Source organism: Condylura cristata, unplaced genomic scaffold, assembly GCF_000260355.1.
Source record: "Condylura cristata isolate star-nosed mole 26May11 unplaced genomic scaffold, ConCri1.0 scaffold00026, whole genome shotgun sequence".
Classification (NCBI taxonomy): Eukaryota; Metazoa; Chordata; class Mammalia; order Eulipotyphla; family Talpidae; genus Condylura; species Condylura cristata.
In genome coordinates this window covers 28440394-28466576 of record NW_004567127.1, presented here as the reverse complement: position 1 = coordinate 28466576, position 26183 = coordinate 28440394, and the positions used below count along the sequence as shown (strand labels likewise).

General features: G+C 40.0%; 2 protein-coding genes across 2 annotated transcripts; both read right to left on the bottom strand.

Annotated features, from left to right (window-relative positions):
- Nucleotides 1–7233: 7233 nt before the first annotated feature.
- On the bottom strand, nt 7234–11159 carry ZBED8 (zinc finger, BED-type containing 8). The gene is made up of 3 exons (XM_004689818.2): nt 10953–11159; nt 10022–10099; nt 7234–9234 (listed from the first exon to the last, which is right to left on the bottom strand). The coding sequence occupies exon 3, from the start codon at nt 9183–9185 to the stop codon at nt 7401–7403; it is 1785 nt and encodes a 594-aa protein (XP_004689875.1). The 5' UTR covers nt 9186–9234; nt 10022–10099; nt 10953–11159; the 3' UTR covers nt 7234–7400.
- Nucleotides 11160–13258: 2099 nt separating this feature from the next.
- SLU7 (SLU7 splicing factor homolog (S. cerevisiae)) lies at nt 13259–25635 on the bottom strand. The gene is made up of 16 exons (XM_004689817.2): nt 25548–25635; nt 23773–23961; nt 23049–23202; nt 21512–21592; nt 21070–21234; nt 20248–20316; nt 18169–18216; nt 17839–17970; nt 17482–17579; nt 17266–17333; nt 16994–17133; nt 15926–16087; nt 14619–14723; nt 14397–14468; nt 14171–14287; nt 13259–13573 (listed from the first exon to the last, which is right to left on the bottom strand). The coding sequence occupies exons 2-16, from the start codon at nt 23940–23942 to the stop codon at nt 13394–13396; spliced, it is 1761 nt and encodes a 586-aa protein (XP_004689874.1). The 5' UTR covers nt 23943–23961; nt 25548–25635; the 3' UTR covers nt 13259–13393.
- Between the last annotated feature and the right edge of the window lie 548 nt (nt 25636–26183).

The window sequence follows — 26183 nt, the reverse complement described above, 5'->3', positions numbered from 1 at the left end:
CTTGAAGGCCAAGGAATCTTGCTCCCTACTTGCTTATGGATTGATCCTGTTCAGAAATGTGAATTACAAAAATTAATAACTTCAGATTAAAAAACAAAACAAAAAAGCTTGGAGCCAGCTCTAGAGTCCCAGAGCAAATTAAGTAGACCAAAATAGATAACCCTAGTCAACAGGCAGTGACCCAGAAAAGATCCAGCCAGTTTCCAGATTAACCTGAAGGGCTTCAGCCTGAGAGACTTTGTTTTGGAATCTGCTACAAAAGTTCTTGAGGTGTCTCCACTCCGAGTGTGGGTCAGAATGGCATGGACAGTTGGTATTAGGGAAGAGCCCTGCTTAGACCATCGTGAGGCCTCTCTAAAGAATCCAGCCTTGAGCTGTGACCTGGTCTGGAAACCAAGGCTTTGCTGTGTTTGCCGGCATAAATCTGGGAGGCCCTGTGGGAAATAAAAGGTCAGTTCACGCCTCTTAGCTGGGACGAAAAGCAGAAATTCCAGACTAGAGAAATGTGGCTTGATAAAGCAGCATCAATGAGACTTAGCTAGTGGTTAGAAGTTTTTTGGGTGTGTTAGGTGTTGTGAAGCGGAAAATTAGTTTCTCTTCATGCATTTTGAAAGATTTCCACAGTTTTCTTTTAAACAGCATTCAGAAGACATGTAGTCCTGCAAGTCTCATCCACCTAATTTTTGATGGGAAAAATAAAAATCTAAAAGCTTTAAAGTTTGCAACATTGTTTAATGTGCAATTCCTTATGAAGGAAGAAGATTTTGTGCACGTGTGCACATAAGTTTATGCATTAGATCTCTTCAAGGACACCCAGCCTGGCTGTGTGGGCTGCCTCCGGGGAGGGTGGTGTTTCAGTTTACCACCCTGAATTACATACTACAAATAACACATACTCTTAAAAAAAAGCTCAAAGGGAAAAACCATATGCCGTTATAAAGTAACCAAGTAAGGAAATTCAGCATTTCCAAGGATATAGCAATTGACCTTATCCGGTACATTAAAACCCTGGCCATAATCAAACTTTCAGATTTAATCACTGGTTAGTAGAAAACATATGGAACAGAGGAACTATTTACCCAACAGAGGAGCAACAATTCAGAGTGGGATATTCTTCAAAATGTGAACGTTGTGAAAAACCAAAAGATGGTTTGGAGAAAATTAGGATTGAAAGAAATTTGGGAGGTGTTTGAGGAACTCTGGATATACTCTGAATATTGGGCAGTACAGGATTACTGTTCGCATCCTTGGGTGTGCCGAATGGTCTTGTCGTTTTAAAAACAATGTCCTTATTCTTACACAGGCTGAATGAAGTCTGACAGGGTGAAGTTGGTGGGACCTCACTTTAAAATGGCTCAGAACATACGTGCAGACTCGCATGCACGCACACACATGACTATTATACTGTGGTGACCTAGCTTCAAACTTAGCTATGTCCCTCAGTATAGGGACCTGGCAAATTACTTTTCTCCTTTACCAGCTACCTTCTGTTCATCTGCCAATAGGGAGCACCAGAAGGACAATGCCCTTCTGAAGGAATGGAGAGGAGCTTGCTTCTTTCTGTTTTGCCTGCTGTTGCTGTCAGGGTCACCTAGCCTACAGCCCCTCAATCTAGCTCTTTCCTGCTGGTTCATTCTCACCTCTAGCAGCCTTGAAAAAAAAAATTATGCATACAGAACAGGCCAGAGGGGCAGGGGCGGTGAGAGGATTCACCAGAGACAGAGTGGGGAAAGGAACAGACAGATCTACTGAAGGGGCGCAGTGGGCAGGTCAGGAGAGGTCTGCTGTGCCATGTGGGTCACCTCCCTGGCCAGGGATTGAACTTGTGCTGCAATGGCTGCGGATAGCTACAAAGTGCTGTGCCCTCTAGCAGCCTTTTTGGCTTTGAGAGGAAACTTAAACCACAGTTACATACGCCTTCACTCCATTCACCGAGTCTCTGACAGCAACAAATGGTGTGGAAAAACCTCCACAGCAAACCGTGCTCTGGTGCCGGCTGCTCTGCCACTTGGGACTTAAGACCTGGCAGACCCAATGACACTTGAGTGAGAGGCACAGGGAGGGAGTGAGAGGGAGTCTGCATGGAGCCTTTGGCAACTGCTAATAGGAGAATCCAAGCATAGGCCTTTAGGTTTTAGAATAACTCCATACTCTTTTTTTTTTTTTTTAAAGATTTATTTATTTATTCATACAGAACAGAGATGCGGAGGGTGAGAGGATTCACCAGAGACAGAGTGGGGAACAGAACAGGCAGATCGACGAAGTACATTGCTGAGGGGAGCAGCGGGCAGGTCAGGAGAGGTCTGCCACACCATGTGGTCACCTCCGGGGCAGGCGGGAATCGAACTCATGCGGAAGTGGCTTTAGCTTCTTAGTGCTGTGCTTTAACCCGCTGTGCCACCAGGGAGGGCCCTACTCCATACTCTTTTTTGAAGACAACTCTTCTCCTTTTGGGAAATAGCTCCTGACTTGATACTCAGCTCTGGTAAGCCTGACAATATAGCTGGGAAATGGATGCTGTGTGCTCCAGCAAGCCTGGGCCATAGTGTGCACCTGCTTCAGGTGGGCATGGCATAGAAGGGATGGGACCACAAAGGTGGGTTAGGCACAAGTAAGTCCCCCAGCAGATGGCCCAATCCTGGCCACCTGTGCCTGCTGCAAGGCTATCTTTCTCTCAATTTGGAATGACTGCTTGGAAGCTCCAGTCACCCTCTGACTAGGAGGCAGTTTCTAGTTTATTCTGCCAGTTGCTACAAAAACCACTGAGCAATATAATATCGACTAGGGATGTGTCTGAAAGGTGCCAGTGAAGGGAAGTCTTCTGAGGGAGAACTGAGGAGTGGCTTGGTTGTCTCCATGCCTCAGCGGACCGCTCTCCAGAAGTATGGACCTAATGAAGTCTAGCACTCAAGGGCAGTTAGTAACATTGGGTGGACCTGAGAACTTGCAAAGAGCAGGTTTAGAAGACAAGTGACAGAAAGGTTGTGGGCTCACTATGTGGAAGGACCAGTCAGAATAGATGGAGAATCCAAGTTCAGTGCCATTCAGTCAGGTGAAGGCTGACTGGAGCCAGAGTGTGACTTTGAGCACATCCTGTGCAAAAACACAGCTATGGGAAAGTAATTACCCAGGAGACCCACTCTGTTGTCATCACTGTCCCTGGGCCAGGGTTTGCATCCTTAGAGCTCCACTTAGCACGAAAGGCAGCAATACTAAGACAAGCCTACCCCTGGGATGTGGGGGTCACTGGTGGCAGCTGTCTTTGTCTTGAGGACACCCTGATGACCTTACTGAATCTAAATTAACACAGAAGAGGCTCTCAGCCTTCAGCACAAGAGGAGGAACATTGTAGCTACTAGTTAGCCTCTCTTATCAGGCGGTCTGGTCGGAGCTTGTACCAGGCTGGAGCTTACAAGGCAGTCCATGCATGTCCTTGTCTAAACCTCACTGTCTTTCAGAGGTCTCATTTCCAGATATCATCACATTAGGGAGTAGGGGGTACCCATCTTTAATTTGAGGTTGACACAAATGTTCACTGTTCAACAGTGTGGCAGCAATCTGGTATGTATGGAATTTACTAGTCTTGTTGTACTCCATTCCCAGAAGCTGCTTTTCTATTAGAACAGCAGAATGAGCTGAAAATTCATTTACTTGCAGCTAAGGTTCTGTCTTGCAGGATGGCATAGGCACTTTGCATCAGTAACCGATGACTATGAATAAGACAAAACGGTCAGTAATTCCTGGTGATGTGGGAGTGGCTCCTTTTACTATCACACCTAGTAGCTCACTGAGTTTCAGCTCCTTGTTGCTGCAACTGTGAGATCTGATGGTCTGGAAGTCTTGTTTCCAAGAGAGGGAGGCTTTCAGCAGGGACTGTGACATACTGAATCACAAGTTGTGACAACCATGGACCGTGCTGGGAGGGTTATGAAAAGTTGGTAACTGTGAAGCCATTCTTTTTTAAAGATTTATTTATCATGATTACAAGAACTATCGTGTAGGCCGAGGTATGGGGGCGGCTGGGGGGAATGGTGAGAGGATTCACCAGAGACACATTGGGGAGCAAAACAGGCAGATCTACTTAAATAGACTGCTGAGGGGAGCGGCGAACGAGACAGAAGTCTGCTGCACCTCGTGGGCAGCTCCCCGGTTGGGGATTGAACTTGTGTTGCAGTGACTGCAGATAGCTTCACAGCTCTGCACTTTAACCTGTTGTGCCATCAGGGAGGAGCCATTTTTAAAAAGGAGTCACTCCAGAGAAAATGCATTACCCCTTGTCCTATGAACTGGGCTAAATTGTTTTAAGACATCAGGCAAGCACTGTCTAAGAAGTCATCACAAATGGATATCAACTTTTTGCCAGAGAACAGAATCTGTAACTCATTATAGAGCCAAAAATAGTTGAAGCTTCTCGAGAATCAGCTCTTTTAACTATGTAACTCCACTTTTCATGCCTGACCCCTCCCCCTCGCCACTCTCTGTTTTGTTCCTACTTCGGGGCATGTTTTAGGTTTTCTACTTTTATCTCTGTCTCCTGTACCTGGAGACATATTTATTCTTCCTCTTGCCCCACAAAAACAAAAGCAACCAAAAAAAAAAAAAAAAACAAACAAAAACAAAAAAACAAAACTGAGTTGTTTGGGTTGGTTTTCAGGCCACAGAACAATCAATGGGATTGCTACTGAATTTGAGGAGTTAAGACTCTGTTTCCATTTTGAGAAGGGAAAGGACATCTTTAGGAAGGGTAGTTATACCTTAATGTAACAACAAAACAAGGTTTGTCGTAAGGGAATTCAACTTTGGGTAGAGGGCTGTGAACAGATGCTGAATAGGTGAAGGTGTATAACATGCTGGCCATTAAGCTGTTATCTTTGGGCTTCCCACACACTCCTTGCTGTTGTATATTTGCTTTGTGATGCTCAGTTAGGGACCACAAAACATACGTCTCTCATCTAGATTTCTGCTAGGCTCTGCAAATAAGGGGTGAAGAGAGAGGGGAGAGCTAAAGGAAGAGGAAAGACCAGTGTGACTTGGAGGAATTATGTATTTTCTCATTCAGATTACCAAAATGTTTCTCATGTACAGTAGTCTTCAGTCAGTTCCTTGCTCAATGCTCCCCCAGACCTTGCACCTTCGTGAATGATAACAGCTGAGGGAGCATCCTTTGGCTGTATTTGGACTCTTAGTTTCTTCTTCACTTTAGCAGATGCTGCAGGCCCTTCATTTGATCAGGGGAAAATACACCTTTGCTGAATTTGAAAAGAAACTAAAAACTCATTTTCTTTAAAATCACCTTTGTGTTTTTGTCTGACAGAAATGATATGTGACACCTGAGACCTCAGGTGGATTTACTGGAACACTGCTAGCAAGTGTCACTGTCATCAGGCATTTTGTCCAGTCCCCTACGGTACCACCAGACCCCAGACTGCCCATGCACCCCGGCTGCCACCCCGCCTCCTTCTCTCCTTGATGTGTAGGTACACATTAAACTTTACCCAGACACATCCACTCATCCAGGTTTATCCATAAACTTTTTTTTTTTTATACTGCCCTTGATGTTAGATTATACTAAGGAAAATTATGGCTTTTTTTTTCAAACTATGTATTTTTAAGCAGAAAGCCAGTTTTTATACACACACATACACACACACATTTATTTTTACATCATTTTGTGCATTTTTCCATCTCAGTTGTAATCCCTGTGGGCTTCCCATCACCAAATCATCCTGTGCCATCACCATAGTCCAGTGCATTTCCCTCCCCCCCCCCCACGGTTTTTGATCCCATTTCCCACTACACCCCCACAAAATGTCTCTGGTATATAGCTGTTCATCATTATCATTATTAGAAAGCCTGTTATATATATATATATTGATAAAAGCATTTTCAAAGTTGATAAATCAAAATTGACCTAGAGATGTGGGTAGAACCCTAAGTTAAACAGGAATGATTTTTCAACTGTTAACATGTTGTAGTTTGTGTTCCCATTTGTTGTACATGGTGTTTGTGGTTTTGGCTGACATGAAGCTGCACCCTGAGGTTTGCCTGTCAACTAATGACTTAATGATCCAACTGCTAAGTACTTTGTATTCTGGATTTTTCTTTATGATGCATTTTATCAAATCTACCACTGTGTGGGTGGAAATTATGTTGTTTTTATGAAATGTAGTATTTCTACAAGTAAGTCTTGCCTTTCAACCACCACAGAGATGAATTGCTTCATGCTGTGGGGAGCTGCCATGGTGTCACTTTTTAACTGTAGAGAATGATGGTAGGTCAGTGCATGTACCTACAAAGTCCTGGCTCTAACTGCAAAAAAGAAAAGGTAATTACCAATTGGGTAGGAAGGGGAATCACAGTTTTTCATTATAGGACTCATTTCTTCCCCCAACCTTGACCACATTCTGCTTTGATAAAACATTCAAGCTTTGATAGGCTGAAAATTTATTTAAGTTACAAATACAGTTTGCTAAGTTATCACCCAGGAAAAATATATTAATTTATATTTCCTTGAGGAATGTTTAGTTGACCCTGAATTACTCCAATGATTTCCTGTCAATTCTGGCCCATCCAAAAATTTTGAACTATCTTAGAAAAGTACACATAGTACAATTATGTGATATAAGTGAAGAAACTGGGTTAAAGAAATAGTGTAGGAAAAGTAAGATAAGGCCAGGGACCAAAGAGCCCACGGAGCTGTTTGGAAATCCGTGGTCTTACCCCAGACCTGCTAAGTCAATTTCTAAGGTAAACCTTTGAGATCCACTCTGTAGCATCCTTGATGATGTAATTTAAAAGAAGACAAGGAAGGACTGATAGGATGTCAGGATATTTATTAATGTTTTGGTATTTAGACCACGGGAGCTGGAAGAAGGGACATTGTGAGACAAACTTCAACGAATACACCTAAAAATAAGGCTTATATACAATAGAGCCATCCCTTCTCCCACCATAACATTTCATGTTCTCTTGTGATTCCATTAATCACTCCGTAACAGCTTCTGGGAAATGGAGGATGGGTCTGTCCTTGTGTTGACTCTTAAAGTATCTACATCCTCTGGGTGCCCTTTCTGTGGCTCCATTCCTAGCCCACTGCACCATTAACCTGCACATTCTAGTGCTGGTGTGTCTTTTACATATTGTACCGACAGGTTAAAAGATACCTAGGATGAGAAAAACCCTATGTGTCAAGTAGACTGGGGTACTTCACCTTTCTTATTATATCTGTACATATCTCAAGACATATCTTTGCATGCCACATTAAAAGCTAACCTGCTATATTTTTACAACACAGGATTCAACATACCATAAATAGGAAAGAGAAGAGACAAAACGATAGTTTCGTTTCACAATGGGATTAACAATGTATTAACCATTAAACACTAAGAAAGTCTATCAGCTCACAGAGACTTCTGCTGTAGCTGTAGCTTTTGTTCAATGATATCTGAGAAACGAGGAACTTTTTTTGAAATAGCCACACGGATGTCATCGCTCATATTAAAGCCGCTTCTAGATTTTGTTTTAAAATGTAAAAGGGATGAAAATCCCAATTCACAAAGGTAAGTGGTTGCAAATGGCATGAGGATTTCCAGAGCTGTCTTTGCCAGGCTTGGAGACACCATAAACTGAGCACACCAGAAATCCTCCAGCTTCATTGTCTCAAATTCCATTAGGATTTGGCCACTGGCTCGCAATTCAGTGAGATCAGTTTTCATGAAATAACCATCATCAACAAAATCCAGATTAAACAGGAATGGATCCAGTATCCATTTACTTGCCTCATCCAGCTCTCCCACGGAAAAATATCCATGGAAGAAGCTGCTCAGCTGCTGCAGATGCAGGGTTATTTCCGTGGCAATGCAGACTGCCTCGTGATCCGAGACGATGATTTCTTCAAGAAAAGGAAAGTTGGTAAAGTTTTTCTTCTCGATTCGTTTTAGCCAGAATGAAAACTTCCTAACAAAAGCGGACAGCTTCTCTCTGGCTGATACTGTGTTCATGCCAGTTCTTTGCATAGATGCACTGAGTTCATTGAGGTGTTTGAACAAATCCGCAAGGTACGCTAGGTGAAGTTTAAACTCTTTATTTTCAAAGCTATCAACCAAATTGCTGCTTTGGTGGTGAAGAAATTGATTTATTTCTTCATACATTTCAAAAATATGAGTCAGTATTTGGCCCCGGGAAAGCCACCTCCTCTCCGTGTGGAAAAGGAGAACACTATACTCGATTCCAATTTCTTCAAAAAAGGCCTGAAACAGGCGATGATTGGGCGCCCGCCCTTTGATGAAATTGACCACCCTCACCACAGTGAACAGGGCATCCCTCAATTTTGTAGGCAATGTCTTTGTGACCAGTTCATGAGGGTTCAATAAACAATGTGTAATCACAATGTGAGGAACCTCTTTTTTCACATGAGCAACAAACTCTGAATTTTCTCCTAGCAAGGATGAGGCCCCATCAGTGCACACAGAGCCACAGACGTCAAGTGCTATCTTGTGTTTCACAAAGAAATCTCTGAAGAGGTGGAACACATCGATTCCTTTCACTGTTAATGGCAAAGGTTCACAGAATAGGAATTCTTCTATGATCTCTCTCTCTCTTATGTACCGCACAAAGGCCATTAGCTGGCTGCAGTCGTCCATGTCTGTGGTCTCAGCAAGCTGAATACCCACTTTGAGAGGGCTGGCTTTGATATCTTCTAGAACTTGCTGTAAGATATCCTGGCTCATTTCATCAATTCTGGAGTGGATCACATCATCTGATAAGGGCACCTGCTGAAGCTTCTTTTGTGCATCTGGTCCCAAAACTATCTGTGCTATTTCCAACGCACATGGTTTCACTAATTTTTCAGCTATCGTGTGAGGATTCTTCTCTTTGGCACATAAATAAGCAAACTGATATGATGCCTGTAATAAGGCATCCTCGTGAGAGGCAACTCCAAATGCTTTCAAGGTTTCACTTTGGTCAGATGGGGTTGGCATATGCTTCAGGCTGTTGAGGTCATGCCCACCCACACCACCATGCTGTCTGTTGAAATGGTCTGACAGTTTTGATGGTCTGAGATCAGCATTTGCAAACACGGAGTTACACAACACACACTGCGGACGCTGAGTTCCATCGACTTCTGTCGTACAGGTGAACCAGTACCGTACATAGTCATCGTCCCATTTACGCTTCTTCGACATGGCACAAAGAAACGCTCAGGTAGTATTCCAATGATGCTGCAGAATTGTGCTTTGGGAGTAAAATATTATCCATGCATTAGAAATTAGTGGTTAGCTAAAGTCAAGCCACATCACATGCCATCCTGTCACATATGTACACACTAAGAAACAGTCTGCCACGAGCTGTTTGTCAGAGCAAACAATGTCCACCCAACTGAAAGCTGGCAACTCAAAGTGAACGTCCTAGAGTAAGTGACTGATGAGCAAGTTGTGAAGGGAGATCTGGGCTTATGCAAGTTGTGAATACCCCCTAAGTCCATGTTTATGGTTCGATTTGTTTTCAATGATGTATGTTCCAAATAAACCTGGTGCATTTTATATCTTCAGAAAGGGAATCTCACTGCCACCCCCTGCTTCCAATCTACAGCAGGGATGTACACACACCTGTCATGAAACACCAGTGACACTAGCTACTCTATGGGAGGACAGATCTTGACACCTTGGCTGGTGCTTTTACATAGTTAGGGGATAAACAGATATGAAACGAATGGATCTTTGAGTGGCTTTGATTTGAACTTAGGGCAAGAATTTCAAACAGGTCCGGTACTTCAGTGAAACTAGTAAGTTGACCTGCAACAGGAGTCTGTTTAAGGCTGAAGATGTATGACGAGAGGAAGGGACCTGAAGGTGAAAGAGTTGAGCTTAAGCCTTTTGTCAAGTGCCAGCAGTGTTTAGAACCTCTGCAAACTGCAAAATAAATTATGGTATCAGTATAAAAAAATGCTCATCTTTCTGTTATGTGTATTTTGAGGAACTAGGTAGCAAAAATTTTCTAAGATCTTGAAAGATGAACTTACCACCAAAGAGGCTTTCTTGTGTTTGAGAACCTCACAGCTTTCACTTGCTCCTTTGTGGTACTTAGCAATCACAATATCCTAAATAAGATATGTAAGTGTTAAAGAAGCATTATCAATATTAAGAAATCAGTGTTCGTTTAAATGGGTGTGACGATGGTACTGTCACTGTGCTTTTTTTAGTTTTCATCTATAGGAGATACAGCGTAATTATTTTCAAGTTAAGTGATGTCAGAGATTTCCTTTGCAGTCCTGTGTTCTGCACACATGTACGTGTACACACATGCACACACACAGACACAGGCAGAACTGGATGGAGATAGGAAGTAAGGTACTAAGGTGGGTGTTAAGCTGGTTGCTTTGCAGATGGATGAAGATGGGTACACAGGCAGAACACCATTCTCATTATTTTTATGTATGCTGCAATGTGCCATCATAAACAGTAAAATAAACACAAAGCATGACTTTAATAGATCTGCTTTGTTTTCAGAATGACTTGCGTTTTTGAAGCGCTAACATTAGATGCAAAATGAAAGCTCTACCTCAAGAGACTGGGATGCCTATGCAAATGGATGAAGCAGAAGAGCAGATATGGAAAAGTGTCACCAATAAAAAAGTAAAAGCAGTTAAAAGTGGCCATTCACGGAACCATAGTTTGTGCGGAATGCGAAAACCATTCAGCTGAGACATCAGCAGAGAGCAGCTATAACCTGCACCTGCCTTGACTCCAGGTTTCTTCACCAGCGCCGCCCGCGACAGGGGCGGGTCGAGGAGGAGGAGGACCCACAATCCTGGCACAGCGGGAAGCCGAGCCGGGCGGAGGGGGCGGGGTCGCGTGGCCTAGGGCGCCGAGGAGCTGCTGGCGACCGCGGCTAGGTCACTCCCAGGGAACCCCTCCGGCCCCGCCAGCGGCGGCGGGATGCCCTGTACCTACCTTCGGGCGGCAGCGCAGGGCGCACGCGCAGTGCGGTGGCCCGAGCGTAAGCGGGTGCGGGCGGCTGGGGCTCCGCTAGGTCCGGGGCAGAGCAGGTCACGGCCAGTTCTGCACTCCGCTCAGCCTGCTGCCCAGTTTGGGGCGTGGGTGCTTCGGGTCGGAACCCCGAGCAGAGAGACGCGATCGCCCGCCGCGCCCTCCACCCCATCCGCACCAGGTTTCCATCCGGGTCTCCGGGCGGCCTCCCACCCCTCCGCCCTGGCAGCGTCGGGCTTCCATCCGGGTTCTTCGGGCGGCTTCCCGCCAGGAGTGGAGGCCAGGCGCTTGGCTACGCAGCCGCAATAGCACACCGCCGGCCCGGGCGGCTAGAGGATGGCGCGTGCGCGCTGGCTTTCCCACGTGTGGGCTCTGGGGTGAGAGATGTCCGTGGAGCCTGAGTTCTATCGTGTCTGCCAGAATCATGGAATCTCAGGCATGGAAGATACTATAAAGTGCGCACAGTTCTACTTTTTAACTTTTCAGACCATTGGAAATAAAAGTTTATATTGCGCTGGGCCTTCAACTTCAAGATCAAGTCTCCATAGTGACCACTTACCATGTGGAATGGATGAGGAGAAGGAAGCTCATTATATTTCCAAATAAAACTTTCAGGCACTCAGTTGTGTTAACCTAAATCAACTGAGGCAAGCAAAAGTGAGTGAGTTTATATCAAAGAATCAAGACCAAGTGTTAAAACTGGGACAGCTTCCATATATACCCATTTGCTTACTTGAAAAGGCCTCTTTGGAGTAGTTAACAGGAAAACTATTGCATAGTTTCATCTCGTAAAGACTGCTACACATTGCGATGAAAACAAAACTCCTATTTTGAATAGTGCTCTAGGCATTCATTACCTTTTCTCCAAAGTGAAACTGGATTAGGGCAAACTTTCAGGTGTTATATTCCATGGAAGAGGGAACTGAGGCCCCAAGAGTTAGGTGACACATCTTTTTTGAGTTAAAGAATCTTGAAATTCCCTAAGTCAAACTCATAAGCTAACCTAGGGTTTCCTTCTTGCCAGCCCTTCAAAACAATTTGTAATGTTACAAAAACTCATTGGTAAATAGTCTCCATTATATCTTTATTAACAAAAGATAAATAAAATAAAAAACAGACACCAATGGAAGACTTTGTTGAATTATCCTCTCTCAAGAATTTGGAAACAAAATTTTCACATTCTTAAAGTGGCTAAGAATTAGATCTATTTACATTGCTGTTTCTGTTTTACAGCAGACTGACTAGATGCTTGAATATCCCTAGTACTTGAGAGCTTAACCCAGTTACTCCTAATCAGCACCATCTCTGAGGTGCTAATTTACTGCAGTATGCTGGTGACTCTTCCCAGCTCAGTTAAGGTCAGAGTGCTGTTCACTGTACTCACTGCAGGCTTCACTAATGCACGAACTCCACCACTCTTGCTGTTAGTATTATCTTAACAAAGTTCCTAGTAGAGAGGTCTGAGAATCATGACAACCTCAGTTACTAACAGCCCTACTACCTAGTGTTACAATTCTTTGAAGAAACTTTCAACATCAGGTTTCGCTTTTTGTGAATTTTATAAACACAGTCTTGAAAGATTAGGTAGAATGGGCATTCCAAGATTTAAAATTCATGATTGTTAAGTAAACTCAATCAATAATAACAAATAGTATTACAATGATACTCTCTATCATAAAAGGTTTTCTGTGTTTAAAGGCTCACGTACAAAGATCTCGCACTAATATGTCAACACGGACTCCAGGATGACAGGATATTTTTCCATTCAAAGGCTAATACAACTCTGGCTGTAAGGTACAAGGAAAAAAAATAAAACCAAAATTTTATAACCAAGGGAAAACCAAAATTATTGATACATAGGTGGACATGCAGGATAAAGCTAGTCACATATGTTCTTAATTTTCTTTTTAGTAACCCAAAGCCCAACGCAGAATATTTTTCTACCTTTAGGTCAGGAAATCCTTAGAGAATAGAAACAGATGATTATCAAATAGCTACACTTATAGTGACTAGTAAAAAAAAAAAATTCTTGGTTTGAGAAAGAGTAATCAGCCTTCAAACATGTGGCAAACCTAGACAAAGGACCATAAAAATAGAGGAAATGAAATTTAAGACTTAAAAATAGAGAAGATATTCTTGGCAGATATAGAGCCCAACCATCATTGCATAACACTAATGGAAAATTGGAAAGGAATTCTTAACCTGAACTTAATATATCTCCTCCTCTTTGTTTTCCTTGTTTCTTCAAGTGTTGAGGAATAAATTTACCATGAGACTTCTGGAAGCTTTATTAAAGTCAGGTAGCATGAAGTATAGATAAGGATTTTTCTGATGACAGTCTTCAAAAGAAAGAAGCTGAAGAGTCTGTTGGCTGTGTCTGCCTGGGTGACCATCTAGAATAGCCACTACTGTCCAAGGAAGGAGGCCATGGGATCATCAGGCCTTTGACGTTTCATTCTATAGGCCTCCATCTCCTCTTCAGTAGGTTCCCGTGTTTCATATATGCTGTTATAAGGCCGCTTCCTCTCATCAATCTGCATAATCTCCTTGACATGAAGAAGGCGGGCCTCTTCTGCGTTCAGGGCCTGCAGTGAGGAGGAGACGTGAGTGCCACAGCCTGACAGCAGATCTCTACTGAATACAAGTGGCTGCCCTGCACATAAATGCTACACCAAAAACCTACATTTCCTGAAAGAGCTTGGCAGTTGCTCTTCCACTTTTAAGTACAACTAGTCACTATTTGGTTCATATCACATTTTTAGTTAGAAAATTTTAAGTAATAAATTTTTAAAAAATAATCTTCATTTTCCTGACAGAAGTGCACAACTGATGTTTCTATTAGACCACAGCTGTGACTTTTCCAAAGGACTAGCTAAAACTTACAAGTTATAGAGCTAGAAGAGTATTCTTTCTGGGTCACATGTCAGTAGCTCTAAAATAGCAGCTTTACCAAATACATTCTTTCTGTGCATTCATAGTTAATAAGCAGCAATACAGAGACAGTTGAAAAATCTCCATTCACATCCTAGACCTTGTACAGGGTCACTGGAGTAAATCACTCAGATACTGGGCTCATTTTCTTCATTCTTATAGTACACACTTGGAAACAAAACTAGATCATTTCCTAAGGTCCCTTCAGATAAAGAATACTGTTGTTCTTTTTATTAGATGCCACATAGTACCTTTTTCAATTTTTCTTGTTTCTTTTCTTCATCGTCACTATCTGAACTGCTCTTACGATGCTTCTTCTTCTTCTTCTTTTTCTTCTTTTTCTCTTCTTTTAACTTTTCTTGATGTATCTAAGGAGGAGGATTGACATTTACTGTTACTGTGAAAACAAAGCTCTAGTGCAAGTTTTAAAACCCTCCCTCAGGACTTAAAAATTTCAGCAAATGACTACATACTTACCTCCATTAGGGTTTGAGGTTTTTTCACAGATTCTTCTCCAGTTACTTCATTTATAAGACATTCCTCTGTATTCTGTAGGGGGGGTGGAGGAAGGAATAATATGATTTGTGTTATCTAAGGAAAAGCTAAAATTTGAAACCTGAGAATATCTGAAACACACAGATTTTGACTTAAGAACACTGACTGTTGTAGATCTGTAAGAATTAGATGACAATTACTTACAGAAATCTCCTTCCCAGCTTCTCCAGTGCAATAGGAATATTTGAAAAAAGAGTGACAGCATTTGTATCCCCATCGGCCTTCTTTCCAGTAAGATCCCCAGATATGCTAGACAAAGAGAGAGATGTTACTTAAAAAGGGATCATAAACCAGGGTAATTCATATACTGTATTTTATATACTGTAAAAGTATATAAAATAGTAATTTTAAAAGCAATTTGGGACGATTCCAAGGCTGGTTAACAGGGGAAGATGACCTGATTTCAAGAGCGAGAAGCAGGCATTACAGTTACAATAGTCTGTATTTTATTCCCCAAATCTTAACACTGCTTTTAAAAAAAGACATCTGGCTTCTCTTGAAAAGCAAGGTCTGGGAAAAGCTGGGACTACATTCCACTTGCGAGGGCTGGTTATTGCTGAGCAGTGGATGCCCCTACCAAACAAGGGTTGTGTCCACTAGTATGTGCGACTGGCCTGGCTCACTTCACACTTCCAGACAACTGTGACCTGGGAACTTCTGGAGTGTGCAGTGACACTGTATGTTTTACAAGGTGCTGCAAATGAAGTACACTAGCAACCCCCATGAAGTGTTCTTGTCAAAGTAGCTGACTTACACCCAATCAAGCCTTTAGATCCAAATTCCTGTTTACAGGAAGTACAGGAGATAGAGGATAAATTATATGCCATCATTATGAACCAGTCAAATTCAGAAAGAGACCATGTATAAGACAACTGGTCCTGAGCTTGAGAGTCATTGTCATAAAAGGGCAGAATATGCTGGTGAAAAAACACATGCAACTAGTCACCCGCAAAATAAACTTCAATGGATGTGACTCAAAACCAAACATTCCAATTTAAAGTTTGGGGTATATTTTGGAAAATGTGATGAAACACTACAGATTAAGTGATATTTAGGTGTCAATGTCAATTTCTTTTTTATTTTTGCATTGAGTGATGGTAACACAGATATGTAAAAGAATATCCTTGATTTTGGGAGATACATGACATAGAATGGCTGAAATATCTGTTATTTCCAATGTTTCAAACAAAAAATAGATACACCTAAAACACACGCACACTTATCAGCATGTGTATGTGCACACAAGCCTTGATAAGTGCATATAATAATGTGAAAAAAATTTGAATCTAGATGGCTGGGTGGATGGGTGGACATAGTAGTATTCTTTCACATTTTCTTCTATTTTGGAAAAATATATAAAACAACATTAAAAAAAAAGTTTGCTAGTGAAGCAATAATAAAGTACAGACTAAAGCAAAATGCCAACAAGGACACCAAATGGCTCAACTGACCGTATGGTTGTGGATCTTTACGTCCTCCTCGTACTTGGAGCACGCGACAGCCCGCTCCTGCCCTTTGATGACTGTCCCATGTCGTGAGTACTCCACATAGTCTTCTGTCTGAGCTAAAAGCAATTCAGCAGGAGGGGCATCCAGGTGTTCTTGACCACCATACTGAAAGGACATTGAACCTCATTAAATGTATTTTACAAGGATTTGCATTCAAATCTCTACCAAAGAATTAACGTACAATCAGAAAAATTAAAGTATTTTTAATGGGCTTTGTTACACAATCTACTAGTGAAAAAGGGGCCACCAAATCTTTAAAATCTATAAGCAAAAAAAGATATCTCAGTTGCTATTCAACTGTAGAGTGTGATAGACTATAAAATAGCCACAAATTCCTCTTATTCTTATATGCTTCTCCCCTCAGGAGATGGCCTGTTTCTCCATCCCTTGAATCTAAGTATGACCATATTGTTTGTTCCAATTTATATGAAACTGACAGATAAAATGCAAGTGAAAGCCTAAAACGCAACTGTGCACATGGGCAGACTTTGGTTGCTAGCCTCTGGCCTCCTGAAAATGCCAGCAATGAAGCTGTACTTGTACCAGGGGAAGAAAGCCCAAGGGGAGAGATGAGATGTTTCAAGTGGTCCCTTTCAGCACAGAGGGCTGCTACCTGCCGGAGAGCAGAACAAAGCCATCCTCCATCAGCCAGACTGGGAGGACAGACTCAGATCTGGGGACCCCGCTGACAAGCAAAATTCTAAAAAATACTGGGTTGTCAGCAAAGTATGACATGTTTTTGTAAGAAAAACAGAAAAAAATACATCATGACTTTTATGATGCCCCAATAACATGCTTACTACAAGCAACTAAGTTTTGTGGTGGTTTGTTGCTCAAAGCTAATTGAAACTGAAATTGTATTCCAAATGAATAAGTCAATGGCAGGAAAGGACCGCTCTTGATGGGTTAATAAGGACTCTGTGTACTGCATTTCAAATGTAAAATGAATGCTTATTAACTGGTAAACTTCTCTTTAAGGAATGATTTTCCTTAGCATCCTGGCCAAATTACCTTTTCTAGGATGCTCTCCTTCTGCTGTTCTTTGAAGTCTTCTTTTTTGACTTTGAAGGACTTATACAACAGCTCTAATTTTGTGGGATCCGCCTGCAGATGCACTTCAGATCCCTTGTCATAGGCTTCCCAAGCAAACACTAGAGTAATTAAAAACATTTAATGAGTTTTTAGCTATGTTTAGTGTATGCGTCTTAAAAATAAGCTTTAAAAAAATGTCCCCAAATTTCTCGTAAGCTGACATGCAATGTGTGACAAGGGCAAACACTTACACTGTGTCTGAGCCATTGAGATGGTATCACCAGTGTACCGAACAAAGTTATCTCCTGCATAGCTCACTCTAAACAAATAAAAAAAAAAAATTGTTTCAGAGATCGATTTAAGTTTATTCTTTTCTGATCCAGTAACAGATGTTCATTTTAGTTCACATTCATTTTATGAATAGAAGTTCCTCTCCACAACCATGAAATCTGTAACTTGATACTTACTCATCTGGATTCTTTCCTGCATTGGCATAGGGATTCTCTCTCATCGCTCTTGTTTTGGGATCATAATAAGCAGAATTTGGATCTAAGTTCCGCAAATACTAGAAGGGAAAAACGTTTTAAGATGGCATGAATGTTTACTTCCATTAAAAAAGATTTCAGTAGACTAGCATGACCTATTCTTTGTATGGGAACATATATGGGGTACAAATGAAGAGTAAAAAACAGAATCATACTGTATGGCTGAAAGCCTGACTACATTATCCACTATGTCCTGCCCAGATACCAGAGGAGTAGACAAAATTTGGGGTGGGAAGAAAAATATTTTTCAACTATGTATATTAAATTGGCAAGACTTACTTTTGCAATGTCTTCTCGAATTCTGAGATTCCGGACAGTAATTCGTCTCTTAGAGTCAAAGTTCTGGCCAGGCATGTCAATATCATCTGCATATTTATCTTCATCCTCATCTTCACTATTATGATCTTTTTCCTGAAAGCAAATCAAAAAGGGGGAAAAATTATAAGAAAAAAAAGAACAAGCAACTTCTACTTCTTGTTGCCCATTCCTTTAACTAACCCTTACTTATCTGTATTCTTTAAAGTTATTACTGTTAGCATTATTGTTAATTATGCTATTGATAATACTTATTGGCTACCAGAAATAGAAAAATAGGGCAAATATTATTACCGCTTGAGAATTTGGTTCCTCTTCTCCCCACTGGTGTTTTGGAGAATTCTACATTATGAAAAAAGGCAAAGAACTTATAATTTTATCCCATGGAGTCAACTCATTACTTCCCACTTTAAAAACATGTCAAGATAATAAAACTTAAATCTAACTGAACAAAACCACATTTCTCACTTGTAACAAACATTTAAACACTGAGTTCAAGCATGTCATTGTAAATAGTTAATTAGGCTGTCTACAAAGTTAGGAAATGTCTAGAGTTTTCCTTCATAGTGAATTATACTCTCACAAAAGGAAGAAGATTACGTTGACTAATGCACCCAATAAAAATGCATTTATGCATGTTCTTCTTTAGGCCTTCCATTTTCAATACACCTAACTAGCGCTTTATGAAGTCCAAAAAGAAAATGTTACCAGGATCGTATAAGAAGTATACTTAAATCTAAAACAGCCTTTGTAACATTTGGCCAGTGAAGAAATCTATACAGGTGACACCCCACTGTGCTGAAAGACTGAAATCCCTGTCATGAAGTCTTTCTTTCTTCATAAAACATTGTCAGGATAATCTTTACAAACACCTAGAGCAAAGGGGTCAGGACTTCATCATGTCCCTTTAAAAAGATTTCAAAGGTTAAAAAGGATAGCATTAATGAGGGGATATGGGAACGTGTCTGAGAAAATATCTATGTTGACAATAACAGCAAACATTTGTGCAATCTTCATATATCCAAAAATTAGGAAAAATTAAAGTAATAACAGACTGTACAAATCACTATACTCAGCAACACCAAACAACCACCCAAAATGATACTAAGATGCAGAAAAGTATTATTTGCTACTTCTTTGTTAAAGAGAAGGAAAAGGTGGGAATTATACATTTGTATGTTTGTATTTCACAAGAATCTAAAAGGATTCACAAGAAAAACAATAGGTTTCATGGCAGGTAAGAGATAGGGTGAATGGAGAGAAAGGTGGGAGAACTTCTCGTCTGCATACCTTTCTTAAATTGTTTTGATTTTTGAATCATGTGAATTTATACAAATAGGCCTACATTCAATGACACAGAAAACAAGTCCTCATTGTACTTTATATTGAAACTGAAAACTCAGGTGATAAATGAACATGTAAAGATGAATCCATTTAAAAGACATGCATTATAATTATATAAAAATATATGGGTGGAGGGAGGGAGGACCCAGAAAGGCCTACTTTCACATATTCAACCTTAAATCAGGAGATATTATCTTCTTAATAATTTTCTAATTGTATTTTTTGCTGATTGTTGCTCTGAAAACCAGAAATGTTTTTTAAAAAGTAATTTTCTTGAAATTTCCCAGTGTAACAAAGGACATTTATATTACTATCTAGATAGTGACATCTCCAGAGTGGAGACTGCTCTATTATAGGTAATCTTAATATTCAAATGGGCAAAATCTATTCCCCTATGTATACTGTTGTGTTTGCCGTGTCATTCATGGTTGCTAAGGGTGACTCTTCAGGAATTTAAGCTAGAAAACTCCAAATGTTTATGATTTGTGACATGAATTTGTCAAAAAGGCAAATTAATAACAGTAATTTCATAATTCTAATAAGCATAACATACTTTTATTATTAAGTTGACATGACTTAAAAAAATGAAAACTGGCTGCCATACATCTTTTTAAGTATATATATTTTTTGCCAGTTATAAAATAACTACATATTTATAATGGAAAAGTAGGAAATACTAAAAATGTAGCATGAAAAGAAAAATTCATTAATTTATATTAAATGAGAACTGGTGCTGGGGTCTCCCTATGTCATCAGATTATACTGTAATGACATGAAAAAATTTTTAAGTATTATCCAGTTTGGTGAGAATGTCTTTATTAAAATCACTTTAAGAGCTATGCGATCTTCTATCATTACACAGAATAGCTTACTCCACCTATCATCACACAGGATAGCTTACTATTCCTGGACATTTATGCTATTTAAATTTTTTGCTAGTGTAAAGAGTGCTGCAATGAAACTATTTGTGTATGTTGGGTTTTTTAATATTAGTTTTTTTGTGTGTGTGTGATCATTTTTATTACTTACAGCTTGTTCCACTAATTTTCCTGAGGCTAATTCTTCTTGGAGTTTCTGGGCCTTCAGTGTTCGCTTTGCCTAATAAAAAAGAAACATTTGAAATTTACATTTAACACTCAAGTGAACATTTAATTTTTATATATTTAAAATGAGTTGGTTTATAGTTTTCAGAGAAAGGTCAATGGACAAAAGTCCTATCTTTGTGATTTCTAATTGCTTGAGAGCCAGAAAGCACCAGTGGTGAAATGCAGCACAAGCCTTCACCCAAAAGTGGAATGGGCTCCGATGACTGATTCTTGCCCCACAAACCCAGGATTAATATATTTCATTGCTCAAGAAAAGATGAAATTCAGGTTTTTACATGAAAAACCATGATTTTTAAATGCTGCCTTAAAAAGACAATGTGATTAGAGTTCTTAAGGAATAGAGATGAACAGGTGAGGTAGAAATAAAATGCAATTTTCTGAAACAAGTTATCCTATTTTCTTTCTACCACTCCTCAAATACTATGTGAGGTGAGTATAAAATAGGCCCATGAACAAGACACAATTGAGGGTTGAGTTCAAATCCTCAAAAAGCTAAAAATTATGAATACTATTCCCTTCTCATGCCTTCAGTGTCTTTTGCAACCTAAGTCAGGGAGCAAAGGGCAATATAAGAATCAAGTAAGAAGAAAATGCTACCAAGCAGGGATAGCACACTATCCCATTAGCCTTACTACCATGATAATTACAAAAAAAAGCCAACAATTTTATATTACTCAAAGACTCTCAACTTCTCAACTGTACATTCTTTAAGGATAGTAGGGGAAAGCAGGAGATTTTTGCTGACCAGATCCACTTTGGCATACTCTTCTACAATTTTCATGTGTTCTTCTGGATTGTAGCCATTCCACCGATCCCTCTTCCCATCATAGTCAAACATCAGTTGAGGCTGGACATGTTCATCTGGAGCTATATTAGTACCTGTAAATTTTGCTCCCACTCGTCTAGGTCTCTGAAAAATAGAATAAGATTAAATCTTTCCTAAGTACTTGTATCCCAGAGGACATTTTCCTAGAACCTTTAAAGAGTGATCATGAACATAATGTGGGACTGTTAAGTCTACTGAAAATGAAGTCACTCAGGAAAACATTTTGATGGGCTACACTAATTTCACTCAAATTAATTTTTATTTAACTGGTACCAAAATTTAGCAAGTTTTAGTAAAAGAGATTAAACTCTCTGATAAGGTCTCTGACAACAGTTTTTAAAATTTTCAAAGCAGGAGTTACCTCAAAGCAGTCTTTCTTTTTGTGTGTCATGGCACCGCAATTTTCACATGCTCCTTTGCGGTATTTAGTAGTTATGGAATTCTAGAAATGGACATAAGTAAAAATAAAGAAAATGTTTTATGTATCTAAATAAGTTAGAAATAACTTCCAGAAGCCAGGAAAAGAACAAAAGATTTACTAGCAGGTATAAGGAAGACAATAAAAGGACTCTAAATAAAAGTACATTAAATAAATGAAGTCCTGCTTAGGCAATATTAACAAAAGAGACAAACACTAGCTAACCCAACCAAGTAAAATAATGAGACTTTGGGTAATTTCCACAAAGAAATTCATCAAAGGGCTGTCCCACAGAGAATGCAGTCAGTGGTTGAGTTTCACAGGTGGACTCCACCAGTCTTTACAGAACAGGTAGTTCCAATGCTGTTCTAAATGGAAGGAAATAAAAAAGACACAACAACTATATGGATGATATGAACCTAGACTAGCTTCTCAGGACTGTAAAAGTATTGGGACATGGGCCGTCCCTGGTGGCTCAGTGAGTTAAAGCGCAGCACTAAGAAGCTAAAGCCACTCTAGCACGAGTTCAATCCCCATCCCAGAGGTGACCCACATGGTGCAGCAGACCTCTCCTGATCCACCCACTGCTCCCCTCAGCAGTGTACTTCGTTGATCTGCCTGTTCTGCTCCCCACTCTGTCCCTGGTGAATCCTCTCACCCTCCGCACCTCTGGCCTGTACCCTAGTTCTGTATGCATGAATAAATAAATCTTAAAAAAAAAAAAAGTATCGGGACAAATGATAAAGCTGTACGTGGACAACAGATGAAAGTAAGGAATCGATATTAAATTTCCTGAATTTGGTAACTGTATCAGGGTTTTCTTATAGGGTAGCATTATTATTATTGTTTAGTGTAGTATTAAATACACTAACACATTACGAGACAATGGGAAGATACACACGTGTGGTTAAAAAATAAATATACTTCTAAAAAAAAAAAAGACAAAAAGGGACTCCCTGATTGTGCACGGTTAAAGTTTCTATGGCCAAGAGTTCAAGCCCCAGCCAGGGAGTTAACCTACACAGCACAGCAGCCCTCTCCTGTCTCAGTCACTGCTCCCCCAGCAGTGTATTTCAATAGATCCACCTGTTCTGCCCCCTACGCTGTCTCTGGTGAATCCTCTCGCTCCCTCCCCACATCTCTAGCCCACATCCCAGTTCTTGTATGCATAAATAAAAACGAAATCTTTAAAATAAAAAAAAAGGCAACAGACTTTGCTCTCATTGGCATATATTCTACTATTGGACTGAATTATTAATTCAGAGGAAAATCAGTCTCTACACATTATAAATGGTTTAATGACTTCTGCAAAATAAAAAAAAAATAAACTAAAATTTGCATTTTAGAAGCAGATGAAAGGTTATATAATGCTTTTCTTTATATACCAGCTTATTAAAGGTTCTTGAAACAAGTTCTTAACATAAAATTACTCTTTCTACCTACAGTGACTGTCTCAATTCCTTACAGGCTGCTTACATACCTCTTTTACACCTCTCTTGTACCATTCTCCAGAGGAGCTATACTGCTTTTGTTTCTCTGGTTGTGGTCTTTGGTGCTTTAAAGTAGGTCTTTTTGATGGATCAATATACCACGGCACTGAAGAAATATACTGGGGAATATGAGGGTTTATGTCTCTGTAAAATTAAAAAAAAAAATTAAGAATAAAGTTTGAATGTAATTCTAATATAATCACAAAGATAGCCCACATTGAACAGAGACAGCACAGTGGGAGAGACGACATGCTTGATGTATTTAAACAGTAAAAAGCAAATTGATAATAAAGTGAAAAATTTTGCAACAAAGAAAGAATAATAATATAACTCAAGGAAGAAGAGAGGTGAAGGAAGACAAGGATGTTTATGTTAGTGAGATAAAGCTATAAGAGCAAAACATTAGCTTCTACTGTGTGGAGGTGATTAAAATAATGGTGTAGGTATAAAAGTTAAGACATATAGATATGTATCAACCAAAAAAATTCAAACTAGAGTGGGACAGGGAGTGGGAGATGTCTGATTGCTATTCAATATAGGTTCTTCAATATTTATTACTAAACTTTACACATGACTTTGATAAAGAATGAAAACAGCAATGATATAAATGGTAAAGACAGCTTCCAGTCTAAACAAAGAATGAGAAATGAATAAACAAAGCAGCTGTGAATTTGAATTTTAAGAATGGGTCAAGAAAAAAATGAAAGTACTTACTTTCCTTCTTCATCAACTTCAGCAGGAGCATTGCCCAGTTTTCGCTGTTCTTCTAGTTCCTTCTTCTTTCTCCAGTCCTCTCTAGTCATCTTCTTTGGTTCCTCTAAACTCATTTCTTTGGACCCCGACAGGGGAGCAGCATTAACTGCATCTACAGCAGCAGCTGCCATGGTTAGATATCTTCCTACTCTATGAAAAAGTAATACATATTGGTAAAAATAAATTCCTTATGCCCAGCAATCCCACTCCTAGGTATCTATCCAAAAGACACAAAAACAGTGATTCAAAAAGACACCTGTACCCCCATGTTGATTGCTGCTTTATTTACAATAGGAAAGACATGGAATCAACCCAAATGCCCAAAAGTAGATTACTGGATTAAAAAGATGTGTTACATATACACAATGGAATATAACTCAGCAAACAAGAAAGATAAACATGCCTTTTGCAGCAACATGGATGGAGCTGGAAGGGTCATGTTTATTAGTGAAATAAACAAGCCAGAAAGAAAAGGAAAAATACCGGGTGGTTTCACTCATAGCAGGAGCATAAAGGACCAGCGTGAAAAAAAAAATAATAATAATAACGAACAACTATAAACCAGAGACATTTTACAGGGGTGGAGTGGGGAATGGGATAAAAAATGGGGGCAGAGATAGTGCACTGGACTATAGTGACGGCACACGGGTGATTTGCTAATGGGAAACTCATGGGGATTACAACTGTGATGGAAAAAGGCACAAAATGATGCAAAGATAAACTATTATAAAAATATAAATAAATCTTAAAAAAACCCGAAGTCGTCATGAGTTCATCAGCAAAACCATCAAAAGTACATCTTAACAAAAGTACATCTGTTTCCAAGATTTCAATAGCTACAATATATTTCCCTAATCCAGACTTTGGATCTCAGCTTCATATACCTATATTCCAATTGCTAACTTGACAGCTTCTCCTCTTAGAGGTTTCTGAAATACTGAACTCCACAAATCTTATTTCAAACACATAGTCCTCTCCATGTCTCCTTCTACTGCTTCCTCTTTTAATGAAAGTCATTTTAATAAAAGACCACATCCTTCATTCCCACATCTTGTCACTAAGAAGTGTTACTTTCACCTTCTGAATATCATTCAAATCCATCTCCTCTATTCTCAAAGCTATTATGTTAGTGTAAGTTATCGTCTTTTCCTACTGACTTTCTGATTCTAATCTTTGGCACTGCACTGTTTTTTCTTCAAAACACAAATACGATCGGTCTCCCCCCACCTCCACGCTCCCCCTGGAACTATGCCAGCCCTATAAATCATTTTAGTGTTCCAGGAGTGATCTGAAGAAAGTAAAAATAGATCACATTATTTTTACTATATTATTTAACCTAGTAAAGCCAGCATACTATCATTTCAATAAGTAATCCATATATAAACTTCATTAAAAACCTGAATATAAATTTTACCCTTATTCAACTAGCAATAATTCAAGCGCTCAATAGTCACAAGTAGCAACTAGCTATTATACCGGACAGTGTGGCTCCTCCAATGACACTTTTGATTTCTAAATCTAAAAACTACGGAAGGCCAATCCTAGTTTGGGCACAAACACCAAATCTGAGGCCTAGGACGGCGGGTTCCTTCTCGATCACCAGTCCCTTCTCAACGTGGCGTTCATCAACCAGGTGAGGATATATCAAAGGGTTCCAATCCTCCGCTCACTTTTTGAGATTCTCTAGCTTCACTCACTCCCACCCAGCCGTTTAAATCCTCAGAATAGTTTCTCACCAACTTCACCGCCGCTGACCTCCCAAACACCGGACAGAAACTAAGCCAGACGAACAATGTTTACTTCCGGGTCTTCTGCCCTCTCCCGGTAGTCACTGCGGGAGGGGCCGTATTGGCGACACATGCGCAGTAACTACTTTCTGGGTCTCGCGAATCGTCAGGACGTTGGTCTCGCGATAGCTCAACTTGCTCTCATTTGATGTCTACCCAGGTCAGTAGTTTCTTTTGGCTCTGCTTCCTTGAGTTCTTTTATTATGTCGTTTGTTATTTTCGTAAAGAAAAAATAATCAGTTTGAGAACAGACTACAGCTTAAATTTTACTGGAGCACAATAAAGTGACCGGGGATGTTCGTGACGTGTAAAGTTATAAAAAAGCAATCAAGATAGTTTTAATCTGTAGCTTGGTTCTGTGTAAGTGCTGGGGACACAGTGAAACAAGACCGGTTTCCTTTTAGAATTTACATCATACAGAGTGAGAAAAACGAAATAATTACTCAACTGTCAGCTGTAAAAAGTGATAACAATACCAGGTGCTGTGGGAACATAAGACGCTATTTGGACTTCTCAGCCCGAAATGATCTTATATTCTATTATTTGAAAAAAACACGGTAGGACAAAATCTACTTCGGAAAAGTA